At 43.2% G+C, this 27518-nt stretch overlaps 2 protein-coding genes across 2 annotated transcripts; both read right to left on the reverse strand.

Annotated features, from left to right (window-relative positions):
• Nucleotides 1-2: 2 nt before the first annotated feature.
• LOC138636977 (anoctamin-7-like) lies at nt 3-17447 on the reverse strand. Its single transcript, XM_069725384.1, has 24 exons — nt 17401-17447; nt 16077-16186; nt 14707-14764; nt 13573-13700; nt 13017-13124; nt 12806-12942; nt 12549-12606; nt 10020-10130; nt 8463-8628; nt 8062-8152; nt 7711-7807; nt 6943-7086; nt 6699-6836; nt 6310-6408; nt 5886-5988; nt 5140-5251; nt 3578-3632; nt 3307-3404; nt 3020-3216; nt 2384-2589; nt 2138-2283; nt 1890-1980; nt 1515-1634; nt 3-1396 (listed from the first exon to the last, which is right to left on the reverse strand). The coding sequence occupies exons 2-24, from the start codon at nt 16158-16160 to the stop codon at nt 1244-1246; spliced, it is 2700 nt and encodes an 899-aa protein (XP_069581485.1). The 5' UTR covers nt 16161-16186; nt 17401-17447; the 3' UTR covers nt 3-1243.
• Nucleotides 17448-18927: 1480 nt separating this feature from the next.
• LOC138636979 (anoctamin-7-like) lies at nt 18928-23882 on the reverse strand. Its single transcript, XM_069725386.1, is given in 9 exon segments — nt 18928-19742; nt 20334-20453; nt 21132-21222; nt 21380-21525; nt 21626-21831; nt 21911-22086; nt 22283-22380; nt 22693-22747; nt 23258-23882. Coding segments are annotated over 9 exon segments (1185 nt in total). The 5' UTR covers nt 23398-23882; the 3' UTR covers nt 18928-19589.
• Between the last annotated feature and the right edge of the window lie 3636 nt (nt 23883-27518).

The raw sequence follows: 27518 nt of genomic DNA on the forward strand, positions 1-27518 counted from the left end.
TTTATTTACGTGATTTACATGTTAATGTCAGATAGTTGAGGGCTGATAGGTCCTCAAAATGAGGCTGCACAGTTGTAGACCGGAATCAACAACAAAATCTATAATCATGGTGAATAAACAAAAGCGTGTCTAATATTTTGTGCATAAACATTTTCATACACAGCCTGCAAAATATTATTAAAACTTTTAATAAGTACATGTTTTAATATGACAACTGGTTTGAAAAAACATCTCGGACTAATAACTGAACACGAAGGATATTAATTTGATCCTTTTGTTTGTTTTTTATCTGGAACCTCTTTATGAATTATTGAAAATTTTAATTATTATAATTTCTCATTTAAAGGTCTTTTACAGATATTTCAGGTTTTGCTTTCACAGAGTTTTTAAAGATTTTAGGTTCCTGAAAAAGGTTTTGTTGCAGAACTCCTTGGATTCGTTGGAGTCATAGGGAGTTTGTGGAACACTTCCAGATATCTTGTTTTCTTTGTGGAGATCTGTCAGAGGTCTTTGACGGGTTCTTGGAGGACATGTAAATGTTTAGCACCTGCTCTGCCTTGTAGCTCTTATGGAAAGCTCGTCACCATCTTGTGGGTCTTATCTTATCACAGAGATCTTGAACGAGTCTTGCAGCTTTCGTAGATATCTTGCTAGGCTTGTAGACTTTGTACAGACCGTGTGGGAGACTGACACGACCTTTGACGGTTCACGTAGTCTGCGAGACCTACAAGATGTCTGCGAGATCTCTAAGAGACTGATAAGGATGCTGATTGACCTTGATGAGATGCTTGAGATCTTGTGCAGGTCGAGCGCTGGTAAAACACTCTGCCAGAGGCTTTCTCCACCTTGTACACATCTAGAATAGATATTGTAGATCTTGTGGACCTCTGGGAACACTGCTGCAGGACCCGTAGATCCTGCGGACACATACTGTAACAGAAGTCTCGTAGATCTAATACCGAGAAGGACTTGTTTCCATCTTGTGCAGGATCAGAGGAGGTATTGTAGGTCCTGTAGACCTGGAAGAATTTGGGTTGTTTGCGTAAAAAGTCGACACAACTGTAGATCCTTCAGCGGTCTGAAGGAGTTTGTAGAAATCTAGAAGAAATCTCGTAGTTCTTGTAGCAGGAGGTTACAAACAGCAAGACCTTGTAGACACACAGTTACTGTGGAGTTCTGACAGTGGATCAGAAGGAGTTGAAGGTCTCGTCTGGAGGTCGTCGGAGTCCAGTTGTGCGTCGTGTCAGCAGCTGCCGGGTGGTTCGGCTTCCTCTGGGATCTCCTTCAGGGTTGGTGGAGGCGAGTCGCTCTGTGCTGGTGAAACTCTGGAGACACGCCGTCGCAGGTCGCAGGAAACAATCTCTTTATCACCAGGGATGATGGTTTTCCCCAACGACTGCCAGCACAGATTAAAACAGAGGAACAAAACCAAAGTACATCAGAAACTATCAGAACTGAAACTGACAGGAAACCAAGACAGGAACAACCTGGAAAGATACTTCATTTCATTGGACCTGGTTCTCAGCCAGAGCCTCTTTGGCCATGTAGTGCTCCCTCTTCATCTTCAGCTCCACCTCCTCTGGGATGTCAGGAACCATCAGGTCGATCAGACGGCCGACGAAGAAGACCACATGCTGAGGAAGAGAGACGGTAAAAAACCCTTCAGCGTGTCACAGCAGGAGCTCGGCGGGATTCAGACCTGTCGTATCGCTCACTCATCAACTGATCAACGGGGAGCCGGCTGTAAAAGTACTGAGAATAATTTGGATTGTGTTTTTTTTAAACACAGAACGTACAGAATTCAATCTTCAAATTCAGAAACTCTAGAAGTTCAGATATTTTCTCAAAAGCATCTTTGTCAGTTTAACTGAAGTGTGAGAGACGCCGACCTCGAAGACGATGACGAAGCTGAGTCGTATGGCGAGGAGGTAGAAGTACTCCGGCAGGTGTTCACCGTTTCCATCCCTGAAGCCCCGATACCTGCAGACGACCAATAGTTAATGACGACTGCTGATTCCAACACATCAACCATCCGTTACCCTCCAGAGCAATCCGCTCTCAACGTGAGGTCACGTGACCCACAGAGAGCTCATTCATTGGTCCGTCTGGAGGCCCTGTTGCCGGGGAAGCGGCCCACCTGCAGGATGTGTGCTGGTGCTGCTGGCTGTAGTTGCGCGGTGACGTCGCCAGAGTGAAGTTGACGAAGCCGCTCAGCGTGCTGTCTCTGGTGTAGCGGTAGTACAGACGCGGCAGGAAGGACGAGGTGAACGCGATGAGGAACGCCTGAAGGAGGAGTTTGGAGAAGTTCAGACTCTTCTGGTGAACCGTCAGATGGATGTTTGAAGAGGAGACCGACTCTTCCTCACACACATCACAGTCTTACGTTGCTCAGAACGGCCATGTGTGTGATGAACTGCAGGATGGGGAACCAGATGCCGATATCCTGAGCTCGCTCTACCACCGGGCGGCGATATTCAGTCACGAACTTCTGAGCGTCCAGACGGATCTCCACCCAGTTATTGATGAGAGCGAAGAGAGGAGCGAGAGGACACGCCGCCACGAAGATGGTGATGAAGCCAAACTGGAGCACTGAGGATGAGGAAGGTTCACAGTGAAGAGGAACACACTACATTTCCCAGCATGCCTCATTCAGCACCTCTGGACTCAGGTGGTAACCTAACAGACAAAGTGGGAGGCTGTTTTGGATCTACATCTGTCAACGTATGTCACTGTCTCTTTAAGAGTTCAGAGTCCGAACAGGCAGTAAGGCTCATTATCAATACATCTTATTATCCTCTTATTTCCTTTATCAATTCATTGATTTTTTTTTTAAATATATAAAATGCCCAAGTCTGCAATTCCTTTTAAGTTTTGGTATTTTTGCCTAAAAATGTCTGTAAAAATGATTAATCTCTTAAAAGTGTTGTTAATGGATTTTCCATCAATTGGCTGGTTTCTGTGTTCCTGTGAAATAATAATCTGATATATGTTGTGAGGATGATTCGAGGACAGGACTCACCCATCTCCAGATACTCGCTGAAGAGTCCCTCACAGACCAGCAGCTGGTAGTCCGACTCCCAGGGAGAACCCTCCTCCTCTTCCTCCTCCTGCTGATGCTCCTCCCTCTGACCTTCCTCCTTCTCCTCCTCCTCCTCCTCCTCCTCCTCCTTCAGCTGAGGACTCAGCCTTCTCTTTTGCCACCACGACTTCAACTTCCTGCCAAATAATGAGCTCCATAGTTTACCTTGTTCCTCTGAGACAAGTTGTTTATTGTTGATCATGTGTTTGTGTGTGTTTGTTGTTTACGGGGAGATGAACTCCTGGATGTTATTGATCAGCTGTTTTCCCACCATGATGACCAGCAGCTCTTGAGCCAGGTCAATAAGACATCCGCCGGCTCCACACTGAAAGATCGTTTACTTCTGTTGTTATTCTGGTTCAGTCATTAATCAATATATTTCATTAAAAAACAAAAATGTTAAAAAAAGAAGAGAATTTCTGTCACAGTCTGGCTGTTTACTGAGATTTATTTATGTCAATAATCAGTTTCTATTTTAACACAGTGCGACAGACTCACGTCTTCATTGCGAACTCCAAATAAAGTGTTATAGTTTCCAGGGTAACCAACGAACCTAAAAACCAACCAACCAACCATCCAACCATCCCAACATCCCACCAACCAAACAAACAACCAAACATCCCATCATCCAACCATCCCATCAACCAAACAAACAACCAAACATCCCACCATCCCACCAACCAAAAAAACCAAACATCCCACCATCAAACCATCCCACCAACCAAACAACCAAACATCCCATCATCCCACCAACAAAACAAACAACCAACCATCCCACCAACCAAACAAACAACCAAACATCCCACCATCCCACCATCCAACCATCCCATCAACCAAACAAACAACCAAACATCCCATCATCCCACCAACAAAACAAACAACCAAACATCCCACCAACCAAACAGCCAAACATCCCACCAACCAGCCATCCCAACATCCCACCAACCAACCAAACAACCAAACATCCCACCATCCCACCATCCAACCATCCCAACATCCCACCAACCAAACAGCCAAACATCCCACCAACCAACCATCCCAACATCCCACCAACCAACCAAACAACCAAACATCCCACCATCCAACCATCCCAACATCCCACCAACCAAACCAAACATCCCACCAACCAAACATCCCACCATCCAACCATCCCAACATCCCACCAACCAAACAAACAACCAAACATCCCATCATCCCACCATCCCACCAACCAAACAAACAACCAAACATCCCACCATTCCACCAACCAAACAAACAACCAAACATCCCACCATCCCACCATTCCACCAACCAAACAAACAACCAAACATCCCACCATCCAACCAACCAAACAAACAACCAAACACCCCGCCAACCATCCCACCATCGCACCATCCCACCATCCCACCAACCAACCAACCAACCAACCAACCATCCCACCATCCCACCAACCAACCAACCAACCATCCCACCATCCCACCATCCCACCAACCAAACAAACAATCAAACATCCCACCATCCCACCAACCAAACAACCAAACATCCCACCATCCAACCATCCCAACATCCCACCAACCAAACAAACAACCAACCATCCCAACATCCCACCAACCAAACAAACAACCAACCATCCCAACATCCCACCAACCAAACAAACAACCAACCATCCCAACATCCCACCAACCAAACAAATCAAACATCCCACCATCCCACCAACCAACCAACCCAAAATCCAACCAAACAAACAAACAAACAATCAAACAAAGAAATAGTTAAGAGACAATAAACAAAATTTACAATAAAAACAAATTTTGAAAATAAGTAAATTAATTTCAGTTTTCTCCTGTTGATGCCTGTGACGCCTTCTGTACTCCGACTTTACAAACCAGCTTGAATCAGTTTCACGTTGAGGATAAAACATTTTCATATTCAAACACAGAGACGAGGAACACGATAAAACTGAAGGATTAAAGTGACCAAATGAAACGAGAAGGAACATTTTTTTAAAAGGTTTGTGAAGAAAAACGACCTGTGTTGCTGAAGCTGAGAGGCCTGCTCTGATTGGCTGCTGCTGCTCTCACCTGCCTTTGAAGAAAGCGATGTAAACTGGAGATGAGTAGAAGTTAACGAACTGGAAGATGAAAACTTTGAGGATGAACATGTCTTCATATTTAGTCTGAGTGCGATGCATCTCTGACAGAAACACACAGAAAGGAAACATTACGTGAGGAGGAGCAGACGATGGTTTTCACAAGTGTTCCTGAGCCCATGCAGTGATTTCCACTCCAGAATAATGTGTTTTTAATGCAGTGCTGCCTGAGGGCCGAAGATCACCACCATCCAATATTGGATGCACACACTGCACACAGCACACACATCAATACTACACACTTTGATTTATTTTGAAAAGTAATTTTCCTGTGACATTCAAAACAGAGTTTTGAGTCAATTCAGGTTTTCTGACAGTTAAAATGTTCTAAAATCGAATTTAATGTTCTAAAACATGAAATCAAAATGATCTTCAGCTGAAAACTAATTCACCCAAAACATTGAATTCAAAACTGAATTAAAATGGTCCGTTTTTAGAAGAACAATATTGACTGACATCACACATTTTTTGACAAAAGAACCCCCAAAATGTCCCTTTATATGAAAAACATACAGAAAAACGTGTTTTAGTTTCAATATTATCTGATATCGAGTACAACTTGGAAAATGATTGACTGACCAAGAAGACCAGATCTCACAGTGTATTCATGAAATAATTTCTACAGTGTTAAGTTCAGTTAGATATAAAAGTGAGATGAGGAGGGTAACTCCGACTCACCCCAGCGGGTGAGGATGTGGGCCAGCGTCGTGTAAATCCTGGACAACATCAGGATGACCAGCAGGTTCAACACTGATCCTGAAATACTAGCTATCCTCCCAGCCTGAACACACACACGCGCACACACAGACACACACGCGCACACACACACACACACACACACACACACACACACACACACACACACACACACACACACACACACACACACACACACACACACACACACACACACACACACACACACACACACACACACACACACACACACACACACAGAAAAACAGAAATGTGAGCTTTGTCACCCGTGGCATCCCTCAGGGAAACGTCCTGGATCCTCTGACCTTTCCATTAAACTTCGTATCTCAGTGAAGGAATACTGCATTTGTGTTGTGTTGTTGTGTTGTTGTGTTGCTTTACTCACAGAGATGCTGAAGAAGCTGTAGTTGGACTTGTAGATGATGATGCTGAGGATGGTGCGGTACAAGATGATGGCCATAAGAAAGATCAGGACCACTGAAACCTGCACAGACGAAGGTCATCGGGTGACTTCAGGCTGCTTCCCCAAACACATCCGGCATGTTGAATTTCTCTTTTAAAACCTCCACTTTCATTCTCACTGAACTTTATGTTACAGATTTTTATCGGTCAGCTTTACTGCACTGAGTGGACGATGGACCAGCCCGGTAACTGTGTTTACTTAGTGTTTAATAGCTGGAGCTGCTTTGGTTTATGTCCTCAGTCCCAGTCAGTGAGGTTGAAATCATTCGGAAGTACCCTCACATCAGAGCGGTCAGAAGTCAGTGGACTTACCATGATGATGATGACCATGCAGCCCGTCAGAGTTCTGTTGAAGCGCTTGTTTTCAGGAAAGTAAGGTTCCTCCACTCCGGTCACCGGGTTCCTCATGGTCATTGGCGCCATGGTGGTGAACTCTGGACGAGGTCGCTCCTGTCCAAGAAGGAGGGACGACATTCAGGAGGTCTCAAAAACTCATGCAGTCACTTTATTATCTTCAATTCACAGGTGTGAGGTGAGACAGGTGAGCGAAAGGTACCTCGATGTCCTGGAAGTCGGAGCAGTCCCAGCGGTGAGACAGAGCAGAACATGTTCTCTTCCAGTACTCCAGGAAGGTGACAGCCCACAGAGACATGAAGACGCTGAGAAACACCGTCCCTCCGTTATCAAAAAGGAGACCAGCCTACGCAGAGACAGACAGACAGGTGGTCAAAGAGACAGACGGGTGTAGAGACAGACATACAGGTGTAAAAACAGACAGGTGTCAAGACAGACAGACAGGTGTTGAGAAAGACAGGTGTAGAGACAGACAGACAGGTGTAGAGACAGACAGACAAGTGTCGAGACAGACAGACAGGTGCAGAGACAGACAGACAGGTAGTCAGAGAGACAGACAGATTTAGAGACAGACAGGTGTAGAGACAGACAGACAGGTGTTGAGACAGACAGACAAGTGTCGAGACAGACAGGTGTCGAGACAGACAGGCAGGTGTCGAGACAGACAGACAGGTGCAGAGACAGACAGACAGACAGGTAGTCAGAGAGACAGACAGATTTAGAGACAGACAGGTGTAGAGACAGACAGACAGGTGTTGAGAAAGACAGGTGTAGAGACAGACAGACAGACAGACAGACAAGTGCCGAGACAGACAGGTGTAGAGACAGACATACAGGTGCAGAGACAGACAGACAGGTGTCGAGACAGACAGACCCGTGCAGAGACAGACAGACAGGTGCAGAGACAGACAGACAGGTGTAGAGACAGACAGATTGGTACAGAGACAGACAGACAGGTGCAGACAGGTACCTTGTAGGTGACACAGATGCTGGAGTAGTTCCAGTAGGAGCAGATGTTACAGATTGGACACATGATGAACGTGTTTCCACTGTTACACACCTCCTTCCTACAAACACAGATGTCGTGTGACGCCAGGTGTTTAACTCTGATGCCATACAGGTGTATAAAATATGAAGTTCAAGATCACATTTCAGATAATGTCATCAGTGTCATCGGCATACTAACGGAGATAAATAGATTCCTGAACGATCGTTCCAACAGAAGAATGTGACTAGAAAAGGTGAGTCTCACCTTTTAATGATGATGTCACATGCTACAACAAACTTTCTTGTGTTCACGTCAGACGCAGTTCAAACTTACGCTGGAACATCAGTAGCCACGAGCCAAAACCCGATCAGGAAGATCACCGTCCCAACGAGAGACGCTGGTAACAGCCAGCCAGTGTAGAAACCTAGAGTCAGACACGGTTACCATAGAAACCTACAGTCAGGCATTGTTCCCATAGAAACCTAGAGTCAGGCATTGTTCCCATAGAAACCTACAGTCAGGCATTGTTACCATATAAACCGACAGTCAGACACGGTTACCATAGAAACCTATACTCAGACGTGGTTACCATAGAAACCTACAGTCAGACACGGTTAGCATGGGACCCTACAGTCAGACACGGTTACCATAGAAACCCACAGTCAGACACGGTTACCATAGAAACCTACAGTCAGACACATTTAGATACTTTGAAGTGTTGTTGCTATAGTTACCAATCCAGGCAAAATACAGTGCAATCTTCTCCCCAAAGTACTCCCTGATGTGGTCCAGAGGTTGGTAGCGTCTCCAACAGGACCACTGGGCCCAGTACGTATTCAGGATCTGTCTCAGACCTAAATACTGGGGGGGCACCGGGGGGGCCGGCAGCTGGAAATCACCCTGAAAACAGAACCAACGCAGAACATCAGACTGGTTTCAGTTTGGATCACAGAACTCTAAACACATCGACATCAGGGACACTGCGGACAGGAAGTCTGAAGGATGGTTTGAGACCACAGTTCAGGGTTCAGGGTTCAAGGTTCAGGGTTCAAGGTTCAAGGTTCAGGGTTCAAGGTTCAGGGTCCAGGGTTCAGGGTTCAAGGTTCAGGGTTCAGGGTTCAAGGTTCAAGGTTCAGGGTTCAGGGTTCAAGGTTCAGGGTTCAGGGTTCAGGGTTCAAGGTTCAGGGTTCAGGGTTCAGGGTTCAAGGTTCAAGGTTCAGGGTTCAGGGTTCAGGGTCCAGGGTTCAAGGTTCAGGGTTCAAGGTTCAGGGTTCAAGGTTCAGGGTTCAGGGTTCAAGGTTCAGGGTTCAAGGTTCAGGGTTCAGGGTTCAAGGTTCAGGGTTCAAGGTTCAAGGTTCAAGGTTCAGGGTTCAATGTTCAGGGTTCAGGGTCCAGGATTCAGGTTTCAAGGTTCAGGGTTCAAGGTACAAGGTTCAAGGTTCAGGGTTCAGGGTTCAAGGTTCAGGGTTCAAGGTTCAGTGTTCAAGGTTCAAGGTTTAAGGTTCAGGGTTCAGGGTTCAGGGTTCAGGGTTCAAGGTTCAGGGTTCAAGGTTCAGGGTTCAAGGTTCAAGGTTCAGGGTTCAAGGTTCAGGGTTCAATGTTCAGGGTTCAGGGTCCAGGGTTCAGGTTTCAAGGTTCAGGGTTCAAGGTACAAGGTTCAAGGTTCAGGGTTCAGGGTTCAAGGTTCAGGGTTCAGGGTTCAATGTTCAATGTTCAATGTTCAGGGTTCAGGGTCCAGGGTTCAAGGTTCAAGGTTCAGGGTTCAAGGTTCAGTGTTCAAGGTTCAGGGTTCAGGGTTCAAGGTTCAGGGTTCAGGGTTCAGGGTTCAAGGTTCAGGGTTCAAGGTTCAGGGTTCAATGTTCAGGGTTCAGGGTCCAGGGTTCAGGTTTCAAGGTTCAGGGTTCAAGGTACAAGGTTCAAGGTTCAGGGTTCAGGGTTCAAGGTTCAGGGTTCAAGGTTCAAGGTTTAAGGTTCAGGGTTCAGGGTTCAGGGTTCAAGGTTCAGGGTTCAGGGTTCAAGGTTCAGGGTTCAAGGTTCAGGGTTCAAGGTTCAAGGTTCAAGGTTCAGGGTTCAAGGTTCAAGGTTCAAGGTTCAGGGTTCAATGTTCAGGGTTCAGGGTCCAGGGTTCAGGTTTCAAGGTTCAGGGTTCAAGGTACAAGGTTCAAGGTTCAGGGTTCAGGGTTCAAGGTTCAGGGTTCAGGGTTCAATGTTCAATGTTCAATGTTCAGGGTTCAGGGTTCAAGGCTCAGGGTCCAAGGTTCAAGGTTCAGGGTTCAAGGTTCAGGTCTCACCTCATGCAGTGGGTAGGCAGCAGCGAAGACCTGCTCACTCACCAGCCGGTCGATTCCCACCTCCCCCTTCTTCAGTGAACCATATTGAGTCCTGGCCAGGATCTCATACAGCTGCAGGGACAGAAACTTCAACTAAATCTTCTGTGGCTCAATACAACTCTTTAATGATTTAAGGAAATTTAAAAACGGTAACAACTTTTATATTTTCTAGAAACTACACAGGATTTTTAAAAATAAATTAGAGATGCAGAACAAACCGGGCTAATGTTTGATTTTTCTTACTTAAAGATTTAAATGTAAATGTAAATACAGTCCCATCTTAATGTACTGAGTCGAAAACAAAGAGAACTGAAGTGAGCATCTGTTGTAAAATGCTGACACCTGGAGGCCAGCTGATGTACTACGCCACGGTTATTAATATTTCACTTGTTTTTTTCCCCAACTTTTCTTCTCATCAGTTTCATGTCCTTCAATTGAAACATTGTGAAGATGATGCAGCTCGTGAGATGAGTCATGAACTAACTCTCAACCTAAAGAGATATTCTCAAATAAACAGAGATTTCGTTGACCTTCACTGAACTGTAGATTTAACATTTAACTTTGACTTGTATCATAGAAAATTTAAATTAATCAGTGATTGATGTATGATCTACAAAGTTAGATACTCAGGAAGTCGAGTACCGATCACAAACACAGAAAAACATTTAGAAAAAAATATTTGGTGCCTTTTTGATGGAAGATTTTTGATTGATGTGTTTATACAGCAAAAATCCTGCAGAGACACGAGAGGAGTCTCAAGGATTAAAGTAGCAGCCAGAGTTTGATTACATTGTATGTGTGTGTGTGTGTGTGTGTGTGTGTGTGTGTGTGTGTGTGTGTGTGTGTGTGTGTGTGTGTGTGTGTGTGTGTGTGTGTGTTGGAGGATGTGTGTTTGCAGACTGTGTTTGAAGAGGAGGCGTTGCCGCCTTCAGCATCCGTCTGTTGACTGAAACATCCTGGATCTGAGGAGTCGGAGAGTTTCCGTCTCTGAACCAATCAGATGAGGTTTGTACAGACCAGGTTCGGGTCGGATCAGTCCGGATCAGTGATGAAGCATCAGGAGGAATCAGATCCCAAAAAATTAAACTCATTTCTGAAACAGTTTTGTTTTTGTTTGTCAGATTAAAAAAATATTATTTTCCATCTTCCATTAAATATAACATAACAAATTTAAAAAATATATAAAAGTATTTTCTGGCCATAAAAACATCTTATTTCTGGATTTCTCTTCTGAAATCATTAAAAATGATTAAAAAACAAAAGTTTTACCTTCATTTTTACTTCATTACTTGAAGTTGCTTTAATTTACTGCAGCGAAACAAACTCCACAGCAAAATAAAAAAAACAGAGAAAGGATTTAAACCATCTGAAATTGAAATTGAATAAACTGACAGGACATTAAGAATTTGTTTTTATAATTTTCTACTTTCAAAGACTGGAAGCTGAAAACCAGAGAATCAGTAATCTACATTTTACTGAAGGAAAACAAAAAGATGATAAGTGTTCCTGAGCCCATGCAGTGATTTCCACTCCAGAATAGTGTGTTTTTAATGCAGTGCTGCCTGAGGGCCCGAAGATCACCACCATCCAATATTGGTTTCCAGCCTTGTCCCTTGTGTTCAGAGATGTCTCCAGATTCTCTGAATCTTTTAATGATATTATGAACCGTAGACGATGAAATCCACTAATTCTTTGTAGTTTTACGTTGAGGAACATTATTCTTAGATTGTTGAACTATTTTCCAACACAGTCTTTCAGAGTGGTGAACCTCTCCCCATCTTCACTGCTGAGAGACTCTTCCTCTCTGAAATCATCTTTTTATACCCAATCATGTTACTGATCTGTTGCCATGGTAATCTCATTAGTTGTCAGATGTTCCACCAGCTGTTCTTTTTTGTCTTTACACAAGTTTTTCAGTCTTTTGTTGATCCTGTCACACCGTTTAGAGACGTGTTGCTGCCACGAATTAAACAATATATGTTGTCTTTGTCTTTTCAATTAAATATGTGATTTACAAATCATCACATTCTGTTTTTATTTACACTGTAAACAGCGTCACTACTTTTTAGAAAGTGTTTTGTAGCTGGTAGAAGTTTTTATTTCTCCACAGCTCAGATCTGAATGTTGGACTCCTCAGCAGGATGAACCAAAGTTCAGGTAAAAATGGTCTAATTGTAACGTGGAGGGATTCTACGTGTCATTAAGATCTGATTCTCAGGTGTATTGTGAGATACAATGACACACCTGCCAACAGGATGACTGACAGAACCTGACAAGTTACTAGACGAGTCGCTCAGTCAGATGATGTAAAGGAAGTATTACATAAAACTGTCTGCTTGGGCTTCAGTTTTCCACTCTTTTATATGTACACAATGTGGAGATGGTGATGCGTTTGGGTGTCAGTGTTGGTGGTGGTGGTGGGGTGGGGTGGGGTGGGGTGGGAGGGGGTTCGGCCGCAGGTCTGAGATGTCGTACGGACTCTGAACTCACCACCTGGTGTCTCTGAGTCGTCTTGAAGAACGTCTCTTTGTCATCGCTGCCCAGAAACCTGCAGACAGAAAACAGACAGAATCAGATTGGTCTGCTCCCATACAGAGGACGGACGGCGGGACACAAACGTCCCCCGGCTGTCCTCAGACCGGACAGTTATGTGATCATCGTCCGGGACTCCTGGTGTCCCTCTGAGCTCCAGATAGACTTGTGAAGGATGTGAAGACATGAGGACAGAGAGCTGAGTGTGTGTGAACCTCTGCAGCTTGTTGGTCCTGAACTGACAGGTGTAGTAGTCAGGTGGAGGGTTGGGGACGTCCTGGTACAGAGGGTTGGGCAGGGACAGCTTGGACAGGACCTGCTCGGACCAGTTGATGATGGGAGCGTTGACCACCTGCAGGAGGACAGAGGACACGGTGTGAGGACGTGGACGTGTGCAGGGACAGCAGCAGAGGACAATGTGTTCACCTGCAGAGGGACTCGGAGACTGATCTCCTCTGCGTAGTAACAGAGGACACTCCATGGAGCGCTGAGGAGGACGAAGCTGGTCCTCTTCTTCGCCTGCAGGACCTCCTTCTGCAGAGAGACACACCTCCATCACGGGTCAGGTATTTAAGGTGCAGTACCACTGAGGACCACTAGGGGATGTCTCCATAGACTCCATCTGTAGTACCTCTGAGGACCACTAGAGGCTCTCTCCATAGACTCCATCTGTAGTATCACTGAGGACCACTAGGGGATGCCCCATAGACTCCATCTGTAGTACCACTGAGGACCACTAGGGGCTGTCTCCATAGACTCCATCTGTAGTACCACTGAGGACCACTAGGGGCTGTCTCCAACAGACTCCATTCAAAAAGCATCAACTTCAATGTTATATAAAGTTTTAAATAATAATTTATGAATTATTTTAATTATTATAAGTGATGGTGTCATCAGCTAAATTCTCTTGAACCGGATCACTTCCAGATGTTTGACCTGACCGTGGCTCACCTTTCTCCTCAGGTGTGTTTGTTTTACTCACCTTCTCCAGCAGCAGTCCAGAGTGCCTCAGTTTCTTCAGAAACTCCTCCCTCCACTTCCTGTGGGTGGGGCCGACACCTTTACTCTCCTCCTGTAAGGTCCGAGGCTCCTCCCACACCAACACGAAGTCTGTCCAATGGGAGCAAAGGACTCACACCGTCACTGTTCTGCTATTGGCTGCTGTGTGGGTGATGTCACATTAGACCTTATTTATGGTGGAATAAAAGTGTTGACTCAAACCGTAATGGTCAAATTTGAAAAAAATCATATTATTTACTCTGCCACCATAATCTATAAATGTCTGAGTAGATCTATAAATAAAATAATTCACTAGAAGAACTGCTGTTGCTTTTAAAAGTGGGACTCCACAGGGTTCCTCTCACGGTCCACTTCTGTTTACATCAGCAGCCTTTTTCTAATTAATACTTAATACTTTCGTTTTTTTGTGATTGCTTTGTAGCTTTTCTTAAAAATTTGTGGTTTAATTTGTGGAATTTGAAGTGAGTTCTTTGCCGTAAAATTGCAGGAATTAGAAAAATGTTTTGTTTTTGTTTCTGATAAAAATTAATCTGTGGTGACATATTTGGCCTGTAATGTGTTTTTCTTCCTGTTTTGAAGATCAAAGTGATAAAAAGAGTCTAAAGTAACGTATCTTTCCAGAACAGACCATCTGTGACTAATATAGAAACAAAGAATAAATCTGCCTTCAAAATAAGAGCGTTACATGCTTTTAAAACATTTATTCAGCGCTAAAACTAAGTTCAGTCTCTTCCAGCTGGAAGTAGAGAAAACTCATCTAACATGTTCCTCATTCCATCAGAAGAACACATTTCCCACAAACCCTGGCACTTCCTGTTGTAGCTGTTAGCTAGCAGCAGTTTGTTTTGATGGTGAGAGGAGAGGGGGCGGAGCCTCGATGATTGGAAATGAAATTTTGCAAAATTGTGGCTTGTCTGTCTTCATATTTTAAATCTGTGGTTTTTGACATCTTTTGGACTCCATAGACAAAATCTGCAAAACAATGTCTGATTTTCCCATCAAAATGTTTCATCCATAACAGATAGATTAGTAATAATTCAGCCAGGATGTGTCACATCGGGTAACGCTGACTCAGCAGAGCATTTGTTTTACTCACCAACTCGAGTCGATCCGTCACAGAACAAGTTCCTGTCCCGAGGTTGGCCCGGTGCATTCTGGGAAATAACAACAGGTAAAAACAAAAAAACCTCAGTGTTAGAATAGTTAAACATCTGAGTTCTCTCAAATCAACTTCTGTTATTTTTACATTCTCTATTTAGTTGTTTGCCTGTTTGCAGCCGTTTTGCTTCATTTATGTGTATTTACCATCTTTTTTCTTTTCTTTTTTTCTTTTGTGTCGGTGACGTTTTTCTGAGTCACTTTGTTCAGATTTTTCATTTGTTTTATTTCTGCATCTGTTTGCTGTTGGTTTGAATTTATTTCTGTATATTTTGTCTCTTTTTCTCTTTTCTTTCCAACAACTTTGCTTTTGTATTCGCTCTTTAATATTTTCTGTGTAAATGAGGAAAGATATTGACTCCCCTCCATCATCATTTCCTGGCACTTAAATGAGAGCAGATTTACAGCTTGGAAACTTCCTGCTGTTTCTTGTCTCCACAGTTTGTTAATGGTGATGAACCCGGCGGTAAGACGAAGACCAGAACAAACACAATGTTCTCTTCATCACTCAGTCAGTGTTAAACAGCGCGGCGCCGCCCTGTCGCACCTCCACAACACTTCCTGTTTCCTGCTGGCGCCGCGTTAAATCAAACAAGAGCTGAGTTCAAATATAAAACAGCTGAGAGGCTGAAACATGAAGCTGCTGATTGTTTTCATGTCACAATCATGTTTAAAGGAGCTACGCTAGCAGTTTCTCTCTGCTTAGTCTTTATGCTAAGCTAGGCTAAATGTATCCAGCACAATGTTCGAAACACTTAATTGAAAACATTCTAAAATAAAGAAAATTTTGACTTTTTTCAAAACACATTCCAGCTTTTTTTTAGTCTCAGAATATTTCAATGCACTTTTTATTTACTCCTTCAACTGCTTGAGTTTTTTTTTTTAAATGAATGTTTGAAAAATAAAACTCCTAGATTTTATTATTATTATTTAAGTTTTCAGAAGAATATATAAAGTAAAGTAATTATTTTATTTATGTCTACGGATTCTTCATGTTTTAATAATCTGGTGTCAGACAAAATAAACTCAGCATTTGACTGAATAAACAAAAATAAATAATGCAAATACTTCGGAAGAACTTTTTCTTTAACTCGTACAGCTAAGAAGTATTCAAATGAAAATATTTTTATCGAATGTTTTGTTGATGAATATAATCGAAGATTTAAGTTCAGTTGAAATAAAAGCATCAGCGGCTCCAGGACGTCTCCCTGAGGAATGCCTTCACTGGCTTTAACTCTTCTCTCTTTTCTCAACTTTCCAGTCGTCAATCAGTAAGTTACTGATCAGATGAAACTCAATGTCCGTTACCATGGGAATGCTGCCGTAGTTCTCCGGGTTGGTTTCCATGGCGATAAGCATGGCACTGTCATCTCTTTGCTCGCCTTTCTTCATCGTCCTCCCTCACCTTCACCCTCCTCCTGCGGGGACACACACACACACACACACACACACACACACACACACACACACACACACACACACACACACACACACACACACACACACACACACACACACACACACACACACAGTTAAATGTGACGTCAGACAATTTTGTTTTCTTAAAAACATCCATCTGATAGATTTCATGTTGCTGCCTTTCCTCTGAGTTTCCTTTTGTTCCAGAGTCCAGGTTTAAAACTATATTATTGATTGACATATTTTTTTTTAAATGTTTTTACTGTAAAATGTTCTTTAATAATTCTTCTTTTTTACCAGTTATTCTTTTTAATGTTTTTTTTATCCATAAAAAAAGTTGTGCTTCTGCTCTAAACTGCAAATAAACTCTTATTGTTGTCAGTCAGTTGTGAACGCTGCCTGCAGGAAGAAAAGAATCACAAACAGTTTATAATGAGGTGAAACTGAGAAGGTGTGTTCAGGTAAATTCATCCACCTCCAGGGCAACGCAAAGTAACCAAGCAGGAGGATTAAAGAACGATTCAAAACTATAAAAAAATGTCGTCAAAATAATCCGAATATAAAATTAAACGTTCATATTTTAAAAGTTTGTTTGTGAAACTGATGATATTTCAAGCCGGATATAAAACAGGTGAATGTTTCCTTCAGCTCTCTGTTTACAGTTCAACACAGTTCATCATTAAATCCACAGAAAAACCATAGTTCTGTTAAACTTGCCTCCGTTTACTGACAGAAATAAGCATCTGTAAGTAATACATATTCATATTTCCGTCAATAAAACAGGAAAACTGTCCTTGAATATAAATACAAATAAACTATTTAAAGAAAGTTTTCAACTTTGGTTTTAAATGATTTTCTTTCAGTTTTTTTCTAAACAAATTCCTCACAGCGACCGAACCTTCAGTCTGAAAGTCAGATTTACATCCACAAACCTTCAGAGGTTCAAATAGGATTTAAATTACTGAAACTACAGCTGCAGAGTCAAACCTCCATTTCCAGAGTTCAGACAACCAGCAGATTAAAACCTGACGAACCATCGACATGATGTTTCTTTCTGTTTCTTTTTTCTTTTCTTATGTTTTTAGACTTTTAAAGAATTTCTTCATAAATAAACAACTTGGTGATTAAATGTAATAAATGACAGAATAACTGATTGATTGATTGATTTAAACTCTCCTCCTTCTCTCACTCATCGTGGTGCCGTTGGACTCACCTGTGTGTGCGGATGGAGACGAGCTCAGGTGAAGCTCAGGTGAAGCTCAGGTGAAGCTGCAGCCCTGCAGAGGACTGCTTGTTTCCAGCTTCTGACTGACTGTGTGAAGCCCCGCCCCCTCCCTGTTAACCCTTGCCTCTCATCTTTACTTAAAACAAACACTTCTACTTTGTCCTGTCGAACATTCACAGTAAAGTTCAGAATAAAACTACAGAAATAAAAGAGAATTAAGTTAAAGTTTCTTCTTATCCATGAAACATGAAGTTTAAATCTCAACTAAATCTGGACTTTAAAACCTTGGTGAAGGTGTTTTTGTATTTAATATTCAGACTCCTGCTTCAGTTCAGTCAGCTTGTTGGTGCTGCCCCCTGCTGGTTCAACAGCTGCAGCAGCAGGCGGACTAATCCCACTACAGTCAGGAAAAATGAAGATAGGAGATGTGAATCAGAACTTATTGATCCACAAGACGACACTGATGAGTCACAACAAATCCAAACATGAACATTTATTACTAAAAGGTTTGAAAACAACAGAATGAAACAACACAAAGACTCAGCAGGAAGCTGGAGGACAGAGAGGTGTGGTGAAGAATAGAAGAGCCGCTGATGTTCAACCATAAACAGGAAGTGACTTTTTCCCACTGAGGACACTGAGTGCAGACAAAATTAGACAAAACTATCATTCTGGAGTGGAAATCACTGCATGGGCTCAGGAACACTTGTGAAAACCATCGTCTGTGAACACAGTTCATCGCTGCGTCCACAAATGATGTTAAAACTCTCCAAAGAAGAAACCAGATAGAAACATGATCCAGAAACACCGCCGCCTTCTCTGGACCGAGATCATTGAAGATGGACTGAGGTGAAGTGGACAACTGTCCTGAGGTCTGATGGATCACAATCTGAGATTCTGTTTGGAAATCATGGACGCTGCATCCTCCAGGTTAAAAGGAGAGGGACCATCCAGCTTGTTATCAGCTCAGTTCTAAAGCCAGCGTCTGTGATGGTACAGGGATCTTCCTCTGCTCCTAATCTCTGTTCTCTGATGCAGAAACCTGAAGCTTTAAGATGGTACATTTTAAAACCATCTGTAGCTTTTATTTGTCACCAGCTTCAGATGTCTTCTGTCCACAGACGTCCAGAACTGTTTGGACATCATGATGCTGCAGTGATGATTCCTCCTGGTTGCGTGATTCTACTTGAATGTGTTTCATCCCTTTGGATTTTAATGTTTGAGTGAATCCTGTATTTTGTCATTTATGAATTTGATCTCCACTGGTTCTCTCTGATGATTCATGATTTCACTGTCTGAAACTTGTAAAACTTGGATGATCACAGAGGAAGCTGTGATTAGTTTGTAGGGATAATACATCAGTTCTCAGCCCATATGTTGGTTATAATGTGGAGTAGGTGTCCAATCTGTGTTTGTTTAGAACATCTGTGACCTTAAACCACATTTCTGTTTAATTGTTGGAACAAATCCCATCTCTTAATTCTAACAAACGAATGTAGCAGACAAACCAAACATTGTTGGACAAAATGGATCTTTATTACAGCGATGATGTCATCATAAACTACACTGAAAAACATTCAAAACTGTGTCAATATTACATTTTCAAAGGTAAAAAAGGAAACTTTAGATTGAACTGATCACCATTTGATGAACAAGTCGAACTTTACATTCAGCATTTGTAGTAAAAAACAACTTCTAACTAACAGCAGGGCACCAATCTGGAAAGTGTTACACTGAAATCTGTCCCCCGTTGGTTTGTGAACGTTATGAATCCTCCAGTTCAGATTCTGTCCGTCACCATCTTTGCTAGTTCGGAGCGGTTTGGAGCAGGAAGTGACCATATTTGGACGAGCTGGGGGAGGAGCCAGCGTGAAGTGGATATCAAACTAGAACAACTTATGACAGAAAGAACCTGGTTTAGTTGCACCTGATTCTCAGCCAGAACCTCTTTGGCCATGTAGTGCTCCCTCTTCATCTTCAGCTCCACCTCCTCTGGGATGTCAGGAATCATCAGGTCGATCAGACGGCCGACGAAGAAGACCACATCAGGAGCTCCCTGTGGAAGACCAGGTTCTGGTAGATGTTGTCGAGGTCTGGCTGGTCCGTGAGAGGTCGGTCAACAGGAGAAGCTCAGTCATGTAGATGTGGAGGCGGTCGGGACTCACTTGTGTTTCACGTCAGCTGCTGTCCGGTGGTTCGGTTTCCTCCGAGATCTCCTTCAGGTTTGGTGGAGGAGAGTCACTCTGCGGCGGTGAAGCTCTGGATTCACGCCGGCACAGTTTAGCGGATACGACATCCTTCTCACCAGAAACCACAGCTTTCCCCACAGACTGGAGACACAGAACACAACGAAGGAAAAAAACAAACAATAACTGAAACTACGAGGGTCCGTCAATAAGTTTAGAGAGTTCTGAAAATACTTCTGAGGAAGTATTCAGATTGTCGTCTCTCCATCAACACATTAACGGACCGTTGGTACGTGAACATCTGTGATGTCACCACAGACCTGAAACTGGAGCAGAAACATCAGATTTTGGGGGTCAAACTCTGGAAAACGTCGACAGGGACCCTTAAAAACAGCCATGATTCTGTAGTGGAAATCACTGCATGGGCTCAGGAACACTCGGCTGTAAGCAGGCGAGTTGAAGATTTTGTTCCCCAAAATCTGCTGTTTCTCTGCTCCAGTTTCAGGTCCATGGTGACATCACAGATGTTCACATACCAGCGGTCACATTAATGTTGATGTTGATCAATAACTCTGAATACGTCCCGATGAAGGTTGATGATCCTGCGTGTGCAGCACTGTGCTGCGTTCAGGAACTCTGGACTTATTGATCCACCTTCGTTTCTCTGCTCAAACAAACTGAAGTGGATATCAAACTAGAACAACTTATGACAGAAAGAACCTGGTTTAGTTGCACCTGGTTCCCAGCCAGAACCTCTTTGGCCATGTAGTGCTCCCTCTTCATCTTCAGCTCCACCTCCTCTGGGATGTCAGGAACCATCAAGTTGATCAGACGGCCGATGAAGAAGACCACATGCTGAGGAAGAGAGACGGTAAAAAAAAACTTCAATGCTCAATCGCCTCCTCCAAAAATCAGCTGTCACTTTCTTTAGCCATCTTTGGAGCAGGAAGTGACCATATTTGGACGAGCTGGGGGAGGAGCCAGCGGTGGATCTGACCGATCTGATCGGAAACCTGACGATACTACGTCCCGCCCACCGATAGCTGTAACCTGACTGCACCACAGGCCTGTCAATCAAACAGACACGCCCCCAAAAACAGGTCTTCTTGAATCTTCTTTTCTAATGAATGAGGGATTATTTTCAGATGGACCTCCAGAAAACTAAGAAGAAGGAGTGACTTTAGCTAACAACACCGAGAGAACTGATGGACACATTTTATTCACTTTGGATTTGATGAGAGAAGTTGAATGGGAGTCTATGGAGCCGGAGGCTTTTTGGAGCCGACCTCTAGTGGCACTCGCTGGTATTGCAGCTGAAGACACTTCTGGATCAGAACCATTTTACAGACCTGAAGCTACGAACTCTTTTAGAAACAGTCTGTGGTTCAATCTTATAAGAAAAATTGTACCCATCAAAAACTAGACAGCTGATTCTCTCTCAGCACTGAACAGGTGCGTTGGACTAAAACATTTTCATGTTGTCAGAAGAGGAAACAGAACACAGATTTATCCCAACTGTCAGCCATTGGTTACCTCGAAGACGATGACGAAGCTGAGTCGTATGGCGAGGAGGTAGAAGTACTCCGGCAGGTGTTCACCGTTTCCATCCCTGAAGCCCCGATACCTGCAGACGACCAATAGTTAATGACGACTGCTGATTCCAACACATCAACCATCCGTTACCCTCCAGAGCGATCCGCTCTCAACGTGAGGTCACGTGACCCACAGAGAGCTCATTCATTGGTCCGTCTGGAGGCCCTGTTGCCGGGGAAGTGGCCCACCTGCAGGATGTGTGCTGGTGCTGCTGGCTGTAGTTGCGCGGTGACGTCGCCAGAGTGAAGTTGACGAAGCCGCTCAGCGTGCTGTCTCTGGTGTAGCGGTAGTACAGACGCGGCAGGAAGGACGAGGTGAACGCGATGAGGAACGCCTGAAGGAGGAGTTTGGAGAAGTTCAGACTCTTCTGGTGAACCGTCAGATGGATGTTTGAAGAGGAGACCGACTCTTCCTCACACACATCACAGTCTTACGTTGCTCAGAACGGCCATGTGTGTGATGAACTGCAGGATGGGGAACCAGATGCCGATATCCTGAGCTCGCTCTACCACCGGGCGGCGATATTCAGTCACGAACTTCTGAGCGTCCAGACGGATCTCCACCCAGTTATTGATGAGAGCGAAGAGAGGAGCGAGAGGACACGCCGCCACGAAGATGGTGATGAAGCCAAACTGGAGCACTGAGGATGAGGAGGGTTCACAGTGAAGAGGAACACACTACATTTCCCAGCATGCCTCATTCAGCACCTCTGGACTCACCTGTCTCCAGGTATTCGTCAAAGAGTCCCTCACAGACTTGCAGCTGGTAATCTGCCTCCCAAGGAGAACCCTCCTCCTGAAGCTCCTCCCTCTGACCTTCCTCCTCCTTCTCCTCCTCCTTCTTCTTCTTCAGCTGAGGACTCAACCTCCTCTTCTGTCACCATGACTTCAACTTCCTGCCAAATAATGAGCCCTCAGTTAAACAGAATCTGACTGTTCATCCTGCGGACTTCAGTCTTAAAATATATGTGTGTGTGTGTGTGAGTGTGTGTATCTGTGTGTGTGTGTGTGTGTGTGTGTGTGTGTGTGTGTGTGTGTGTGTGTGTGTGTGTGTGTGTGTGTGTGTGTGTGTGTGTGTGTGTGTGTTCTTACAGCATGGTGAACTCCTGGATGTTATTGATCAGCTGTTTTCCCACCATGATGACCAGCAGCTCTTGAGCCAGGTCAATAAGACATCCACCGGCTCCACACTGAAAGATCGTTTACTTCTGTTGTTTTTCTGCTTCATTAATGAACATAATTCCCTCCAATAAAAAGGTAAATGATGAATTAAACTACTTCCAGACTGTCAAACAGACTATAAATGTTTTCATTTACATTTAGACTTTAAAACGTTACTTATCACGTGTCTTCTTTAACAATCTAATCTGATTGATAACAGCTCGACACAACATTTCTATTTACAGTTCGACAACACATCGATCAATACATCCGTTTGTTTATGTCTTATTGACAAACAGATGACGGATGTAAACAATATCATCTTAAAGTGACGGACTCACGTCTTCGTTGCGAATTCCAAACAGAGTGTTGTAGTGTCCAGGGTAACCAACGAACCTGAAGACACAAACAAACAAACAAACAAAAGAGAAAATTTAAAAACAAACAGAAATAGGAAAAATAAACTTTGAAACAAACAATACAAAACAAATAAACAAAAATAGAATAAAAACAAAACAAAAATGGGAACAAAAAAATTCAGAAAAAAAGGAACAAACAAAAAAAACAAGCAAGCAAACAAACAAACATAGAAACAAAGAAACAAAGAGCTAGTTAAGATACGAGATAAAACTTTACTGACAGTTTTCTCCTGTTAATGGAGGCGCTATGACGCCTCCTCTTCTCCAACTTTACAAACCAGCTGACTGACTTTAATTTGAATCAGTTTCACGTTAAGGATAAAAAAAAATGTCATTCAAACACAGAGACGAGGAACACGATAAAACTGAGGAGTTAAAGTGACCAAATGAAACGAGAAGGAACCATTTAAAAAAAAGTTTGTGAAGAAAAACGACCTGTGTTGCTGAAGCTGAGAGGCCTGCTCTGATTGGCTGCTGCTGCTCTCACCTGCCTTTGAAGAAAGCGATGTAAACTGGAGATGAGTAGAAGTTAACGAACTGGAAGATGAAAACTTTGAGGATGAACATGTCTTCATATTTAGTCTGAGTGCGATGCATCTCTGACAGAAACACACAGAAAGGAAACATTACGTGAGGAGGAGCAGACGATGGTTTTCACAAGTGTTCCTGAGCCCATGCAGTGATTTCCACTCCAGAATAGTGTGTTTTTAATGCAGTGCTGCCTGAGGGCCCGAAGATCACCACCATCCAATATTGGTTTCCAGCCTTGTCCCTTGTGTTCAGAGATTTCTTCAGATTCTCTGAATCTTTTAATGATATTATGAACCGTAGACGATGAAATCCACTAATTCTTTGTAGTTTTACGTTGAGGAACATTATTCTTAGATTGTTGAACTATTTTCCAACACAGTCCTTCAGAGTGGTGAACCTCTCCCCATCTTCACTGCTGAGAGACTCTGCCTCTCTAAAATCATCTTTTTATACCCAATCATGTCATTGATCTGTTGCCATGGTAACCTCATTAGTTGTCAGATGTTCCACCCGGTGTTTTTTATTATCTTTACATCTTTTGTAGACCCTGTCACAACTTTTTTGACCAAATATCTTTAGTTTTTTCAACTAAAACTAACAACCGAATCACAAAAATATCTCAACAAGTCAAAAACTGTAAGAGCGGATGAGGAGAGTGACTCCGACTCACCCCACCGGATGAGGACGTGGGCCAATCCGATGTAAACTGTGGAGAGAAGGAGGATCATCAACAGGTTCAACACTGACGCTGTAATACTGGCAATCCTCGCAGACTGAACACACACACACACACACACACACAACGTGTCAGAATCGCCCAAAATGGCAACTACATTCAAAATGGTGGACTTCCTGTCGAGTTGACATAACGGTGCAATGTAACTTTTTTGTGTGTCTAGGTGTGATACACGTGTCCACCGGATTTCGTGAATTTAGGTAAATGTGGCCACCGGGGCATCTCTTTAGGGGGCGCTCTCGAGCCATTTGGCCACGCCCACTCGCGACTCCACTACAATATGAAATTTTTCGCCGGGAGACATATGTGTATCCACTTTCTTGAGTTTTTGAATATGATAAAGCCTCCAAAAAGGCAAATCACTTTACGTAAGAATAAGAAGAACATCTTTACGAAAAACAACAGGGCTTTCGCACCGATCCTCGGTGTTCGGGCCCTAATTATGGAAAAAAAAGTCACACGATAGCATGTCGTCCAAAATATGATCAAAAAGTCGTACTATACTATGTCGTCCGAAAAGTGATCAGTCATATTTTGCACAACATGCTATAAGTCTGACTTCCATTCAAGTTATGGAAGCCAGCATAGTGGTGCACCTGCCAGCGTTGTCGTCTTTCAGCCTGAAGGTACCAGGTTCAATTCCTGCCTGGAATGTTATATGTGGAATTTGCACGTTCCTGCAAAACTAATAACCTAAAAGTAAAGTTTGTCATCCATAATATTGATGACTAACTTATGCATGTAGTCCATAATGTAAAACATTACATTCAAGCAAGAACATGCAATCAGCTGTTTCATTCTTTTGCTTGCACTTTGCGGTTTTATTTTTTTTCTATTTAGAATATATGTATAAAGTCCTATCTAAACTCTTTTTGTCTTAACTTGAAGAAAAACATTATTATTACGAATTAAAACTGCAACCTATATCTCCACCGTCCACAAATATTCATTCAAATGCGACCAAAATTGCCATAGACATTCTTTGGATTTATGCAAAACTTTTCAATTTCTCCAAACGTTTCAACTTCTTTAAAAGTTGAATCACCATCAACAGGTGGAATCTGAACCTTTAATAACAACCTTGGTGAATTTAGTCACCATTTTTGGCTATTCACACATGTACTTAAACTAACTCCTCCCACAGATTTTTTTCGGACCGACTTCAAATTGAGTCTGTGCACTCTGAACATGTTTGGAATTAAAAGTTATCAAAATAATTTGTTTTAGTCGATCGGTGTGCCAGTGACGTCGTGGACAAAAAGTGACCCAAAAGTCATGCTATGGCATGTTGTTCAAGAAATAACCGGCATTTTCAAAGTCAGAAATTACTAATGTCTTTTTTTGTAAGTCATAATAAAAGGGGGGGGAATTGAACCAAACCTTCTGGCTGAGAGGGAGCAGTGCTAAACACTGCTCCACCAATCTTCCCAGGAGTTAGGCAGCATTGTGACAAATCTTTGGATCACTGCAACCTGTACCTCCACCGTCCACAAATATTCATTCAAATGGACCAAAATTGCCGCAGACATTCTTTGGATAGTAGATATACGTGTTTTCAAGGAGGTCTGCAGTGATATTAAATATCTTCCTGTAATGTGTTGTTGATGCAAAACTTTTTCAATTTCTCCAAACGTTTCAACTTCACTAAAAGTTGAATCACCATCAACAGGTGGAATCTGAACCATTAATATCAACCTTGGTGAAGTAGAATCTTTTACCTGTTGAGTTAACCAGACTGTCGGCTGAGTCTCTGGAAGCTCTGAGTGAACTCCGTGGTACACTTTCTCCTGCCACGATTCATTCTCCGGCGCCGAAGATAGTCCTGCGGTCTACGACGCCGACTCCCAGCTGGAAACAACCTCATGAAGACACGGGTTCGAGCCCCGCCGAGGTAACACACCACACATGGTTCACGGTTTACCCGCCGAGGTAACACAACACGCATGGTTTACCCGCCGAGGTAACACTCAAGGTTCACGGTTTACCCGCCGAGGTAACACTCAAGGTTCACGGTTTACCCGCCGAGGTAACACAACACACGTGGTTTACCCGCCGAGGTAACACTCAAGGTTCACGGTTTACCCGCCGAGGTAACACAACACACAAGGTTCACGGTTTACCCGCCGAGGTAACACACGAGTTTCACGGAGGGTGAGACCTCCTAAGGCAAGTCCCTGTAAGGGTAAGCCACAAACCAAAGGTAAAAAAAAAAGTCCAAAAGAGACTTTTTTTTTTCATTGTGTACTGGTTGAGTTGCCTGACATAATTTGAACTTCAGTCATACTATAGTATGTCGTCCGAAATATGGTCAAAAAGTCACACTGTAGCATGTCGTCCAAATGAGGAATAGTGAGGGTGTTAGAGAGGATGTCTGGTGCAAGCTACGTCCACAGCAAGAGTTGGAGCAGTTGCAGTGTCGAGAGGAAATGCAAGGAAAAGAACAGATAGCGGAAGAAGCCGAGGACCATATTCCAGATTTAGCTGTAAGTAGCAGGGAAATTAGAAATGTAGAAAATAAAATCACATTTTGTGTAGAAGTGAGGGTTTAGGTTTAATTCGATCTTTGAATGAGACACAGAGTGGTGTTGTTGTTTTTTAATCAGATTCGGCATGGTGTCTAGATAAGGTGAACGGGAGGAATCCAGATCCCCTTTGTGTGTTTTGTACAGGTGGTGCAGGGACAGGAAAGACTCATTTGATAAAAGCTATTCAGTACGAGTCAATGAGGTTATTTTCACCAGTTTGTCGTCAGCCGGACAACATTTGTGTATTGTTTACCGCTCCTACGGGGATCGCTGCATACATTTAAAAGCAGCAACTATTCACAGGACGTTCAGTATTGGAATAGATGTCCGGCTACCGTACATCCCTTTGGGTGAGGAAAAGCTAAATTCATTACGGGTTAAATATAGTGATCTCCAAATTGTGATAATTGATTAAATATCCATGGTGGATCACAATTTATTGGCATATATTCATGGTAGATTAAGACAAATCAAGCAGACTGGTGACTTATCTCCATTTGGAAACGTTAGCCTGATAGCTGGCGGGGATTTTTATCAGTTGCCTCCAGTGAAAGGGAACGCTTTGTATGTGGAGGATGTAGGAGTTAACTTGTGGTGGAGTCTTTTTAGGATTGTTGAATTAAAGGCTATGTCCTTAGACAAAAAGATGGCGTGTTCGCAGAGCTTTTAAATAGAGTTAGAACTCGTTGTAGAGGCTCGCCCATATTGAAAAGTGACGTGGAAGTATTGAAGCGGTGTGAAACTGGTGAGGTCAGCTCAGCCTTGCATATATTTCTGACAAATAAACAAGTAAATGAGCACAACGTTAAACAGCTGTTGAACACTTGTGTTGAATATGCTACCATAGAGGCACAGGATTTTAGAATCAGCAAGAAGACGGGGAAACTGGAGCGGATTAGAGGACATCATGCTCGCACATCTAAAACGTGTTTAGCTGCACAGTTGTTGTTGGGGGA

The sequence above is a fragment of the Brachyistius frenatus genome, unplaced genomic scaffold, assembly GCF_029030835.1.
Source record: "Brachyistius frenatus isolate BFR_SWC_R1_liver_20210118 unplaced genomic scaffold, ASM2903083v1 Contig_420, whole genome shotgun sequence".
Taxonomy (NCBI): domain Eukaryota; kingdom Metazoa; phylum Chordata; class Actinopteri; family Embiotocidae; genus Brachyistius; species Brachyistius frenatus.

What these genes read in the sequence shown, in the direction of transcription:
- LOC138636977 (XM_069725384.1), bottom strand. Translation starts at nt 16,160, where the DNA reads ATGAAGAAAGGCGAGCAAAGAGATGACAGTGCCATGCTTATCGCCATG. An exon ending in TGACGGATCGACTCGAGTTG is followed by an intron (nt 13,701 to 14,706) that starts GTGAGTAAAACA and finishes CCCATTGGACAG; the next exon opens with ACTTCGTGTTGGTGTGGGAG. An exon ending in GTGGCTACTGATGTTCCAGC is followed by an intron (nt 7,808 to 8,061) that starts GTAAGTTTGAAC and finishes CTGTGTTTGTAG; the next exon opens with GAAGGAGGTGTGTAACAGTG.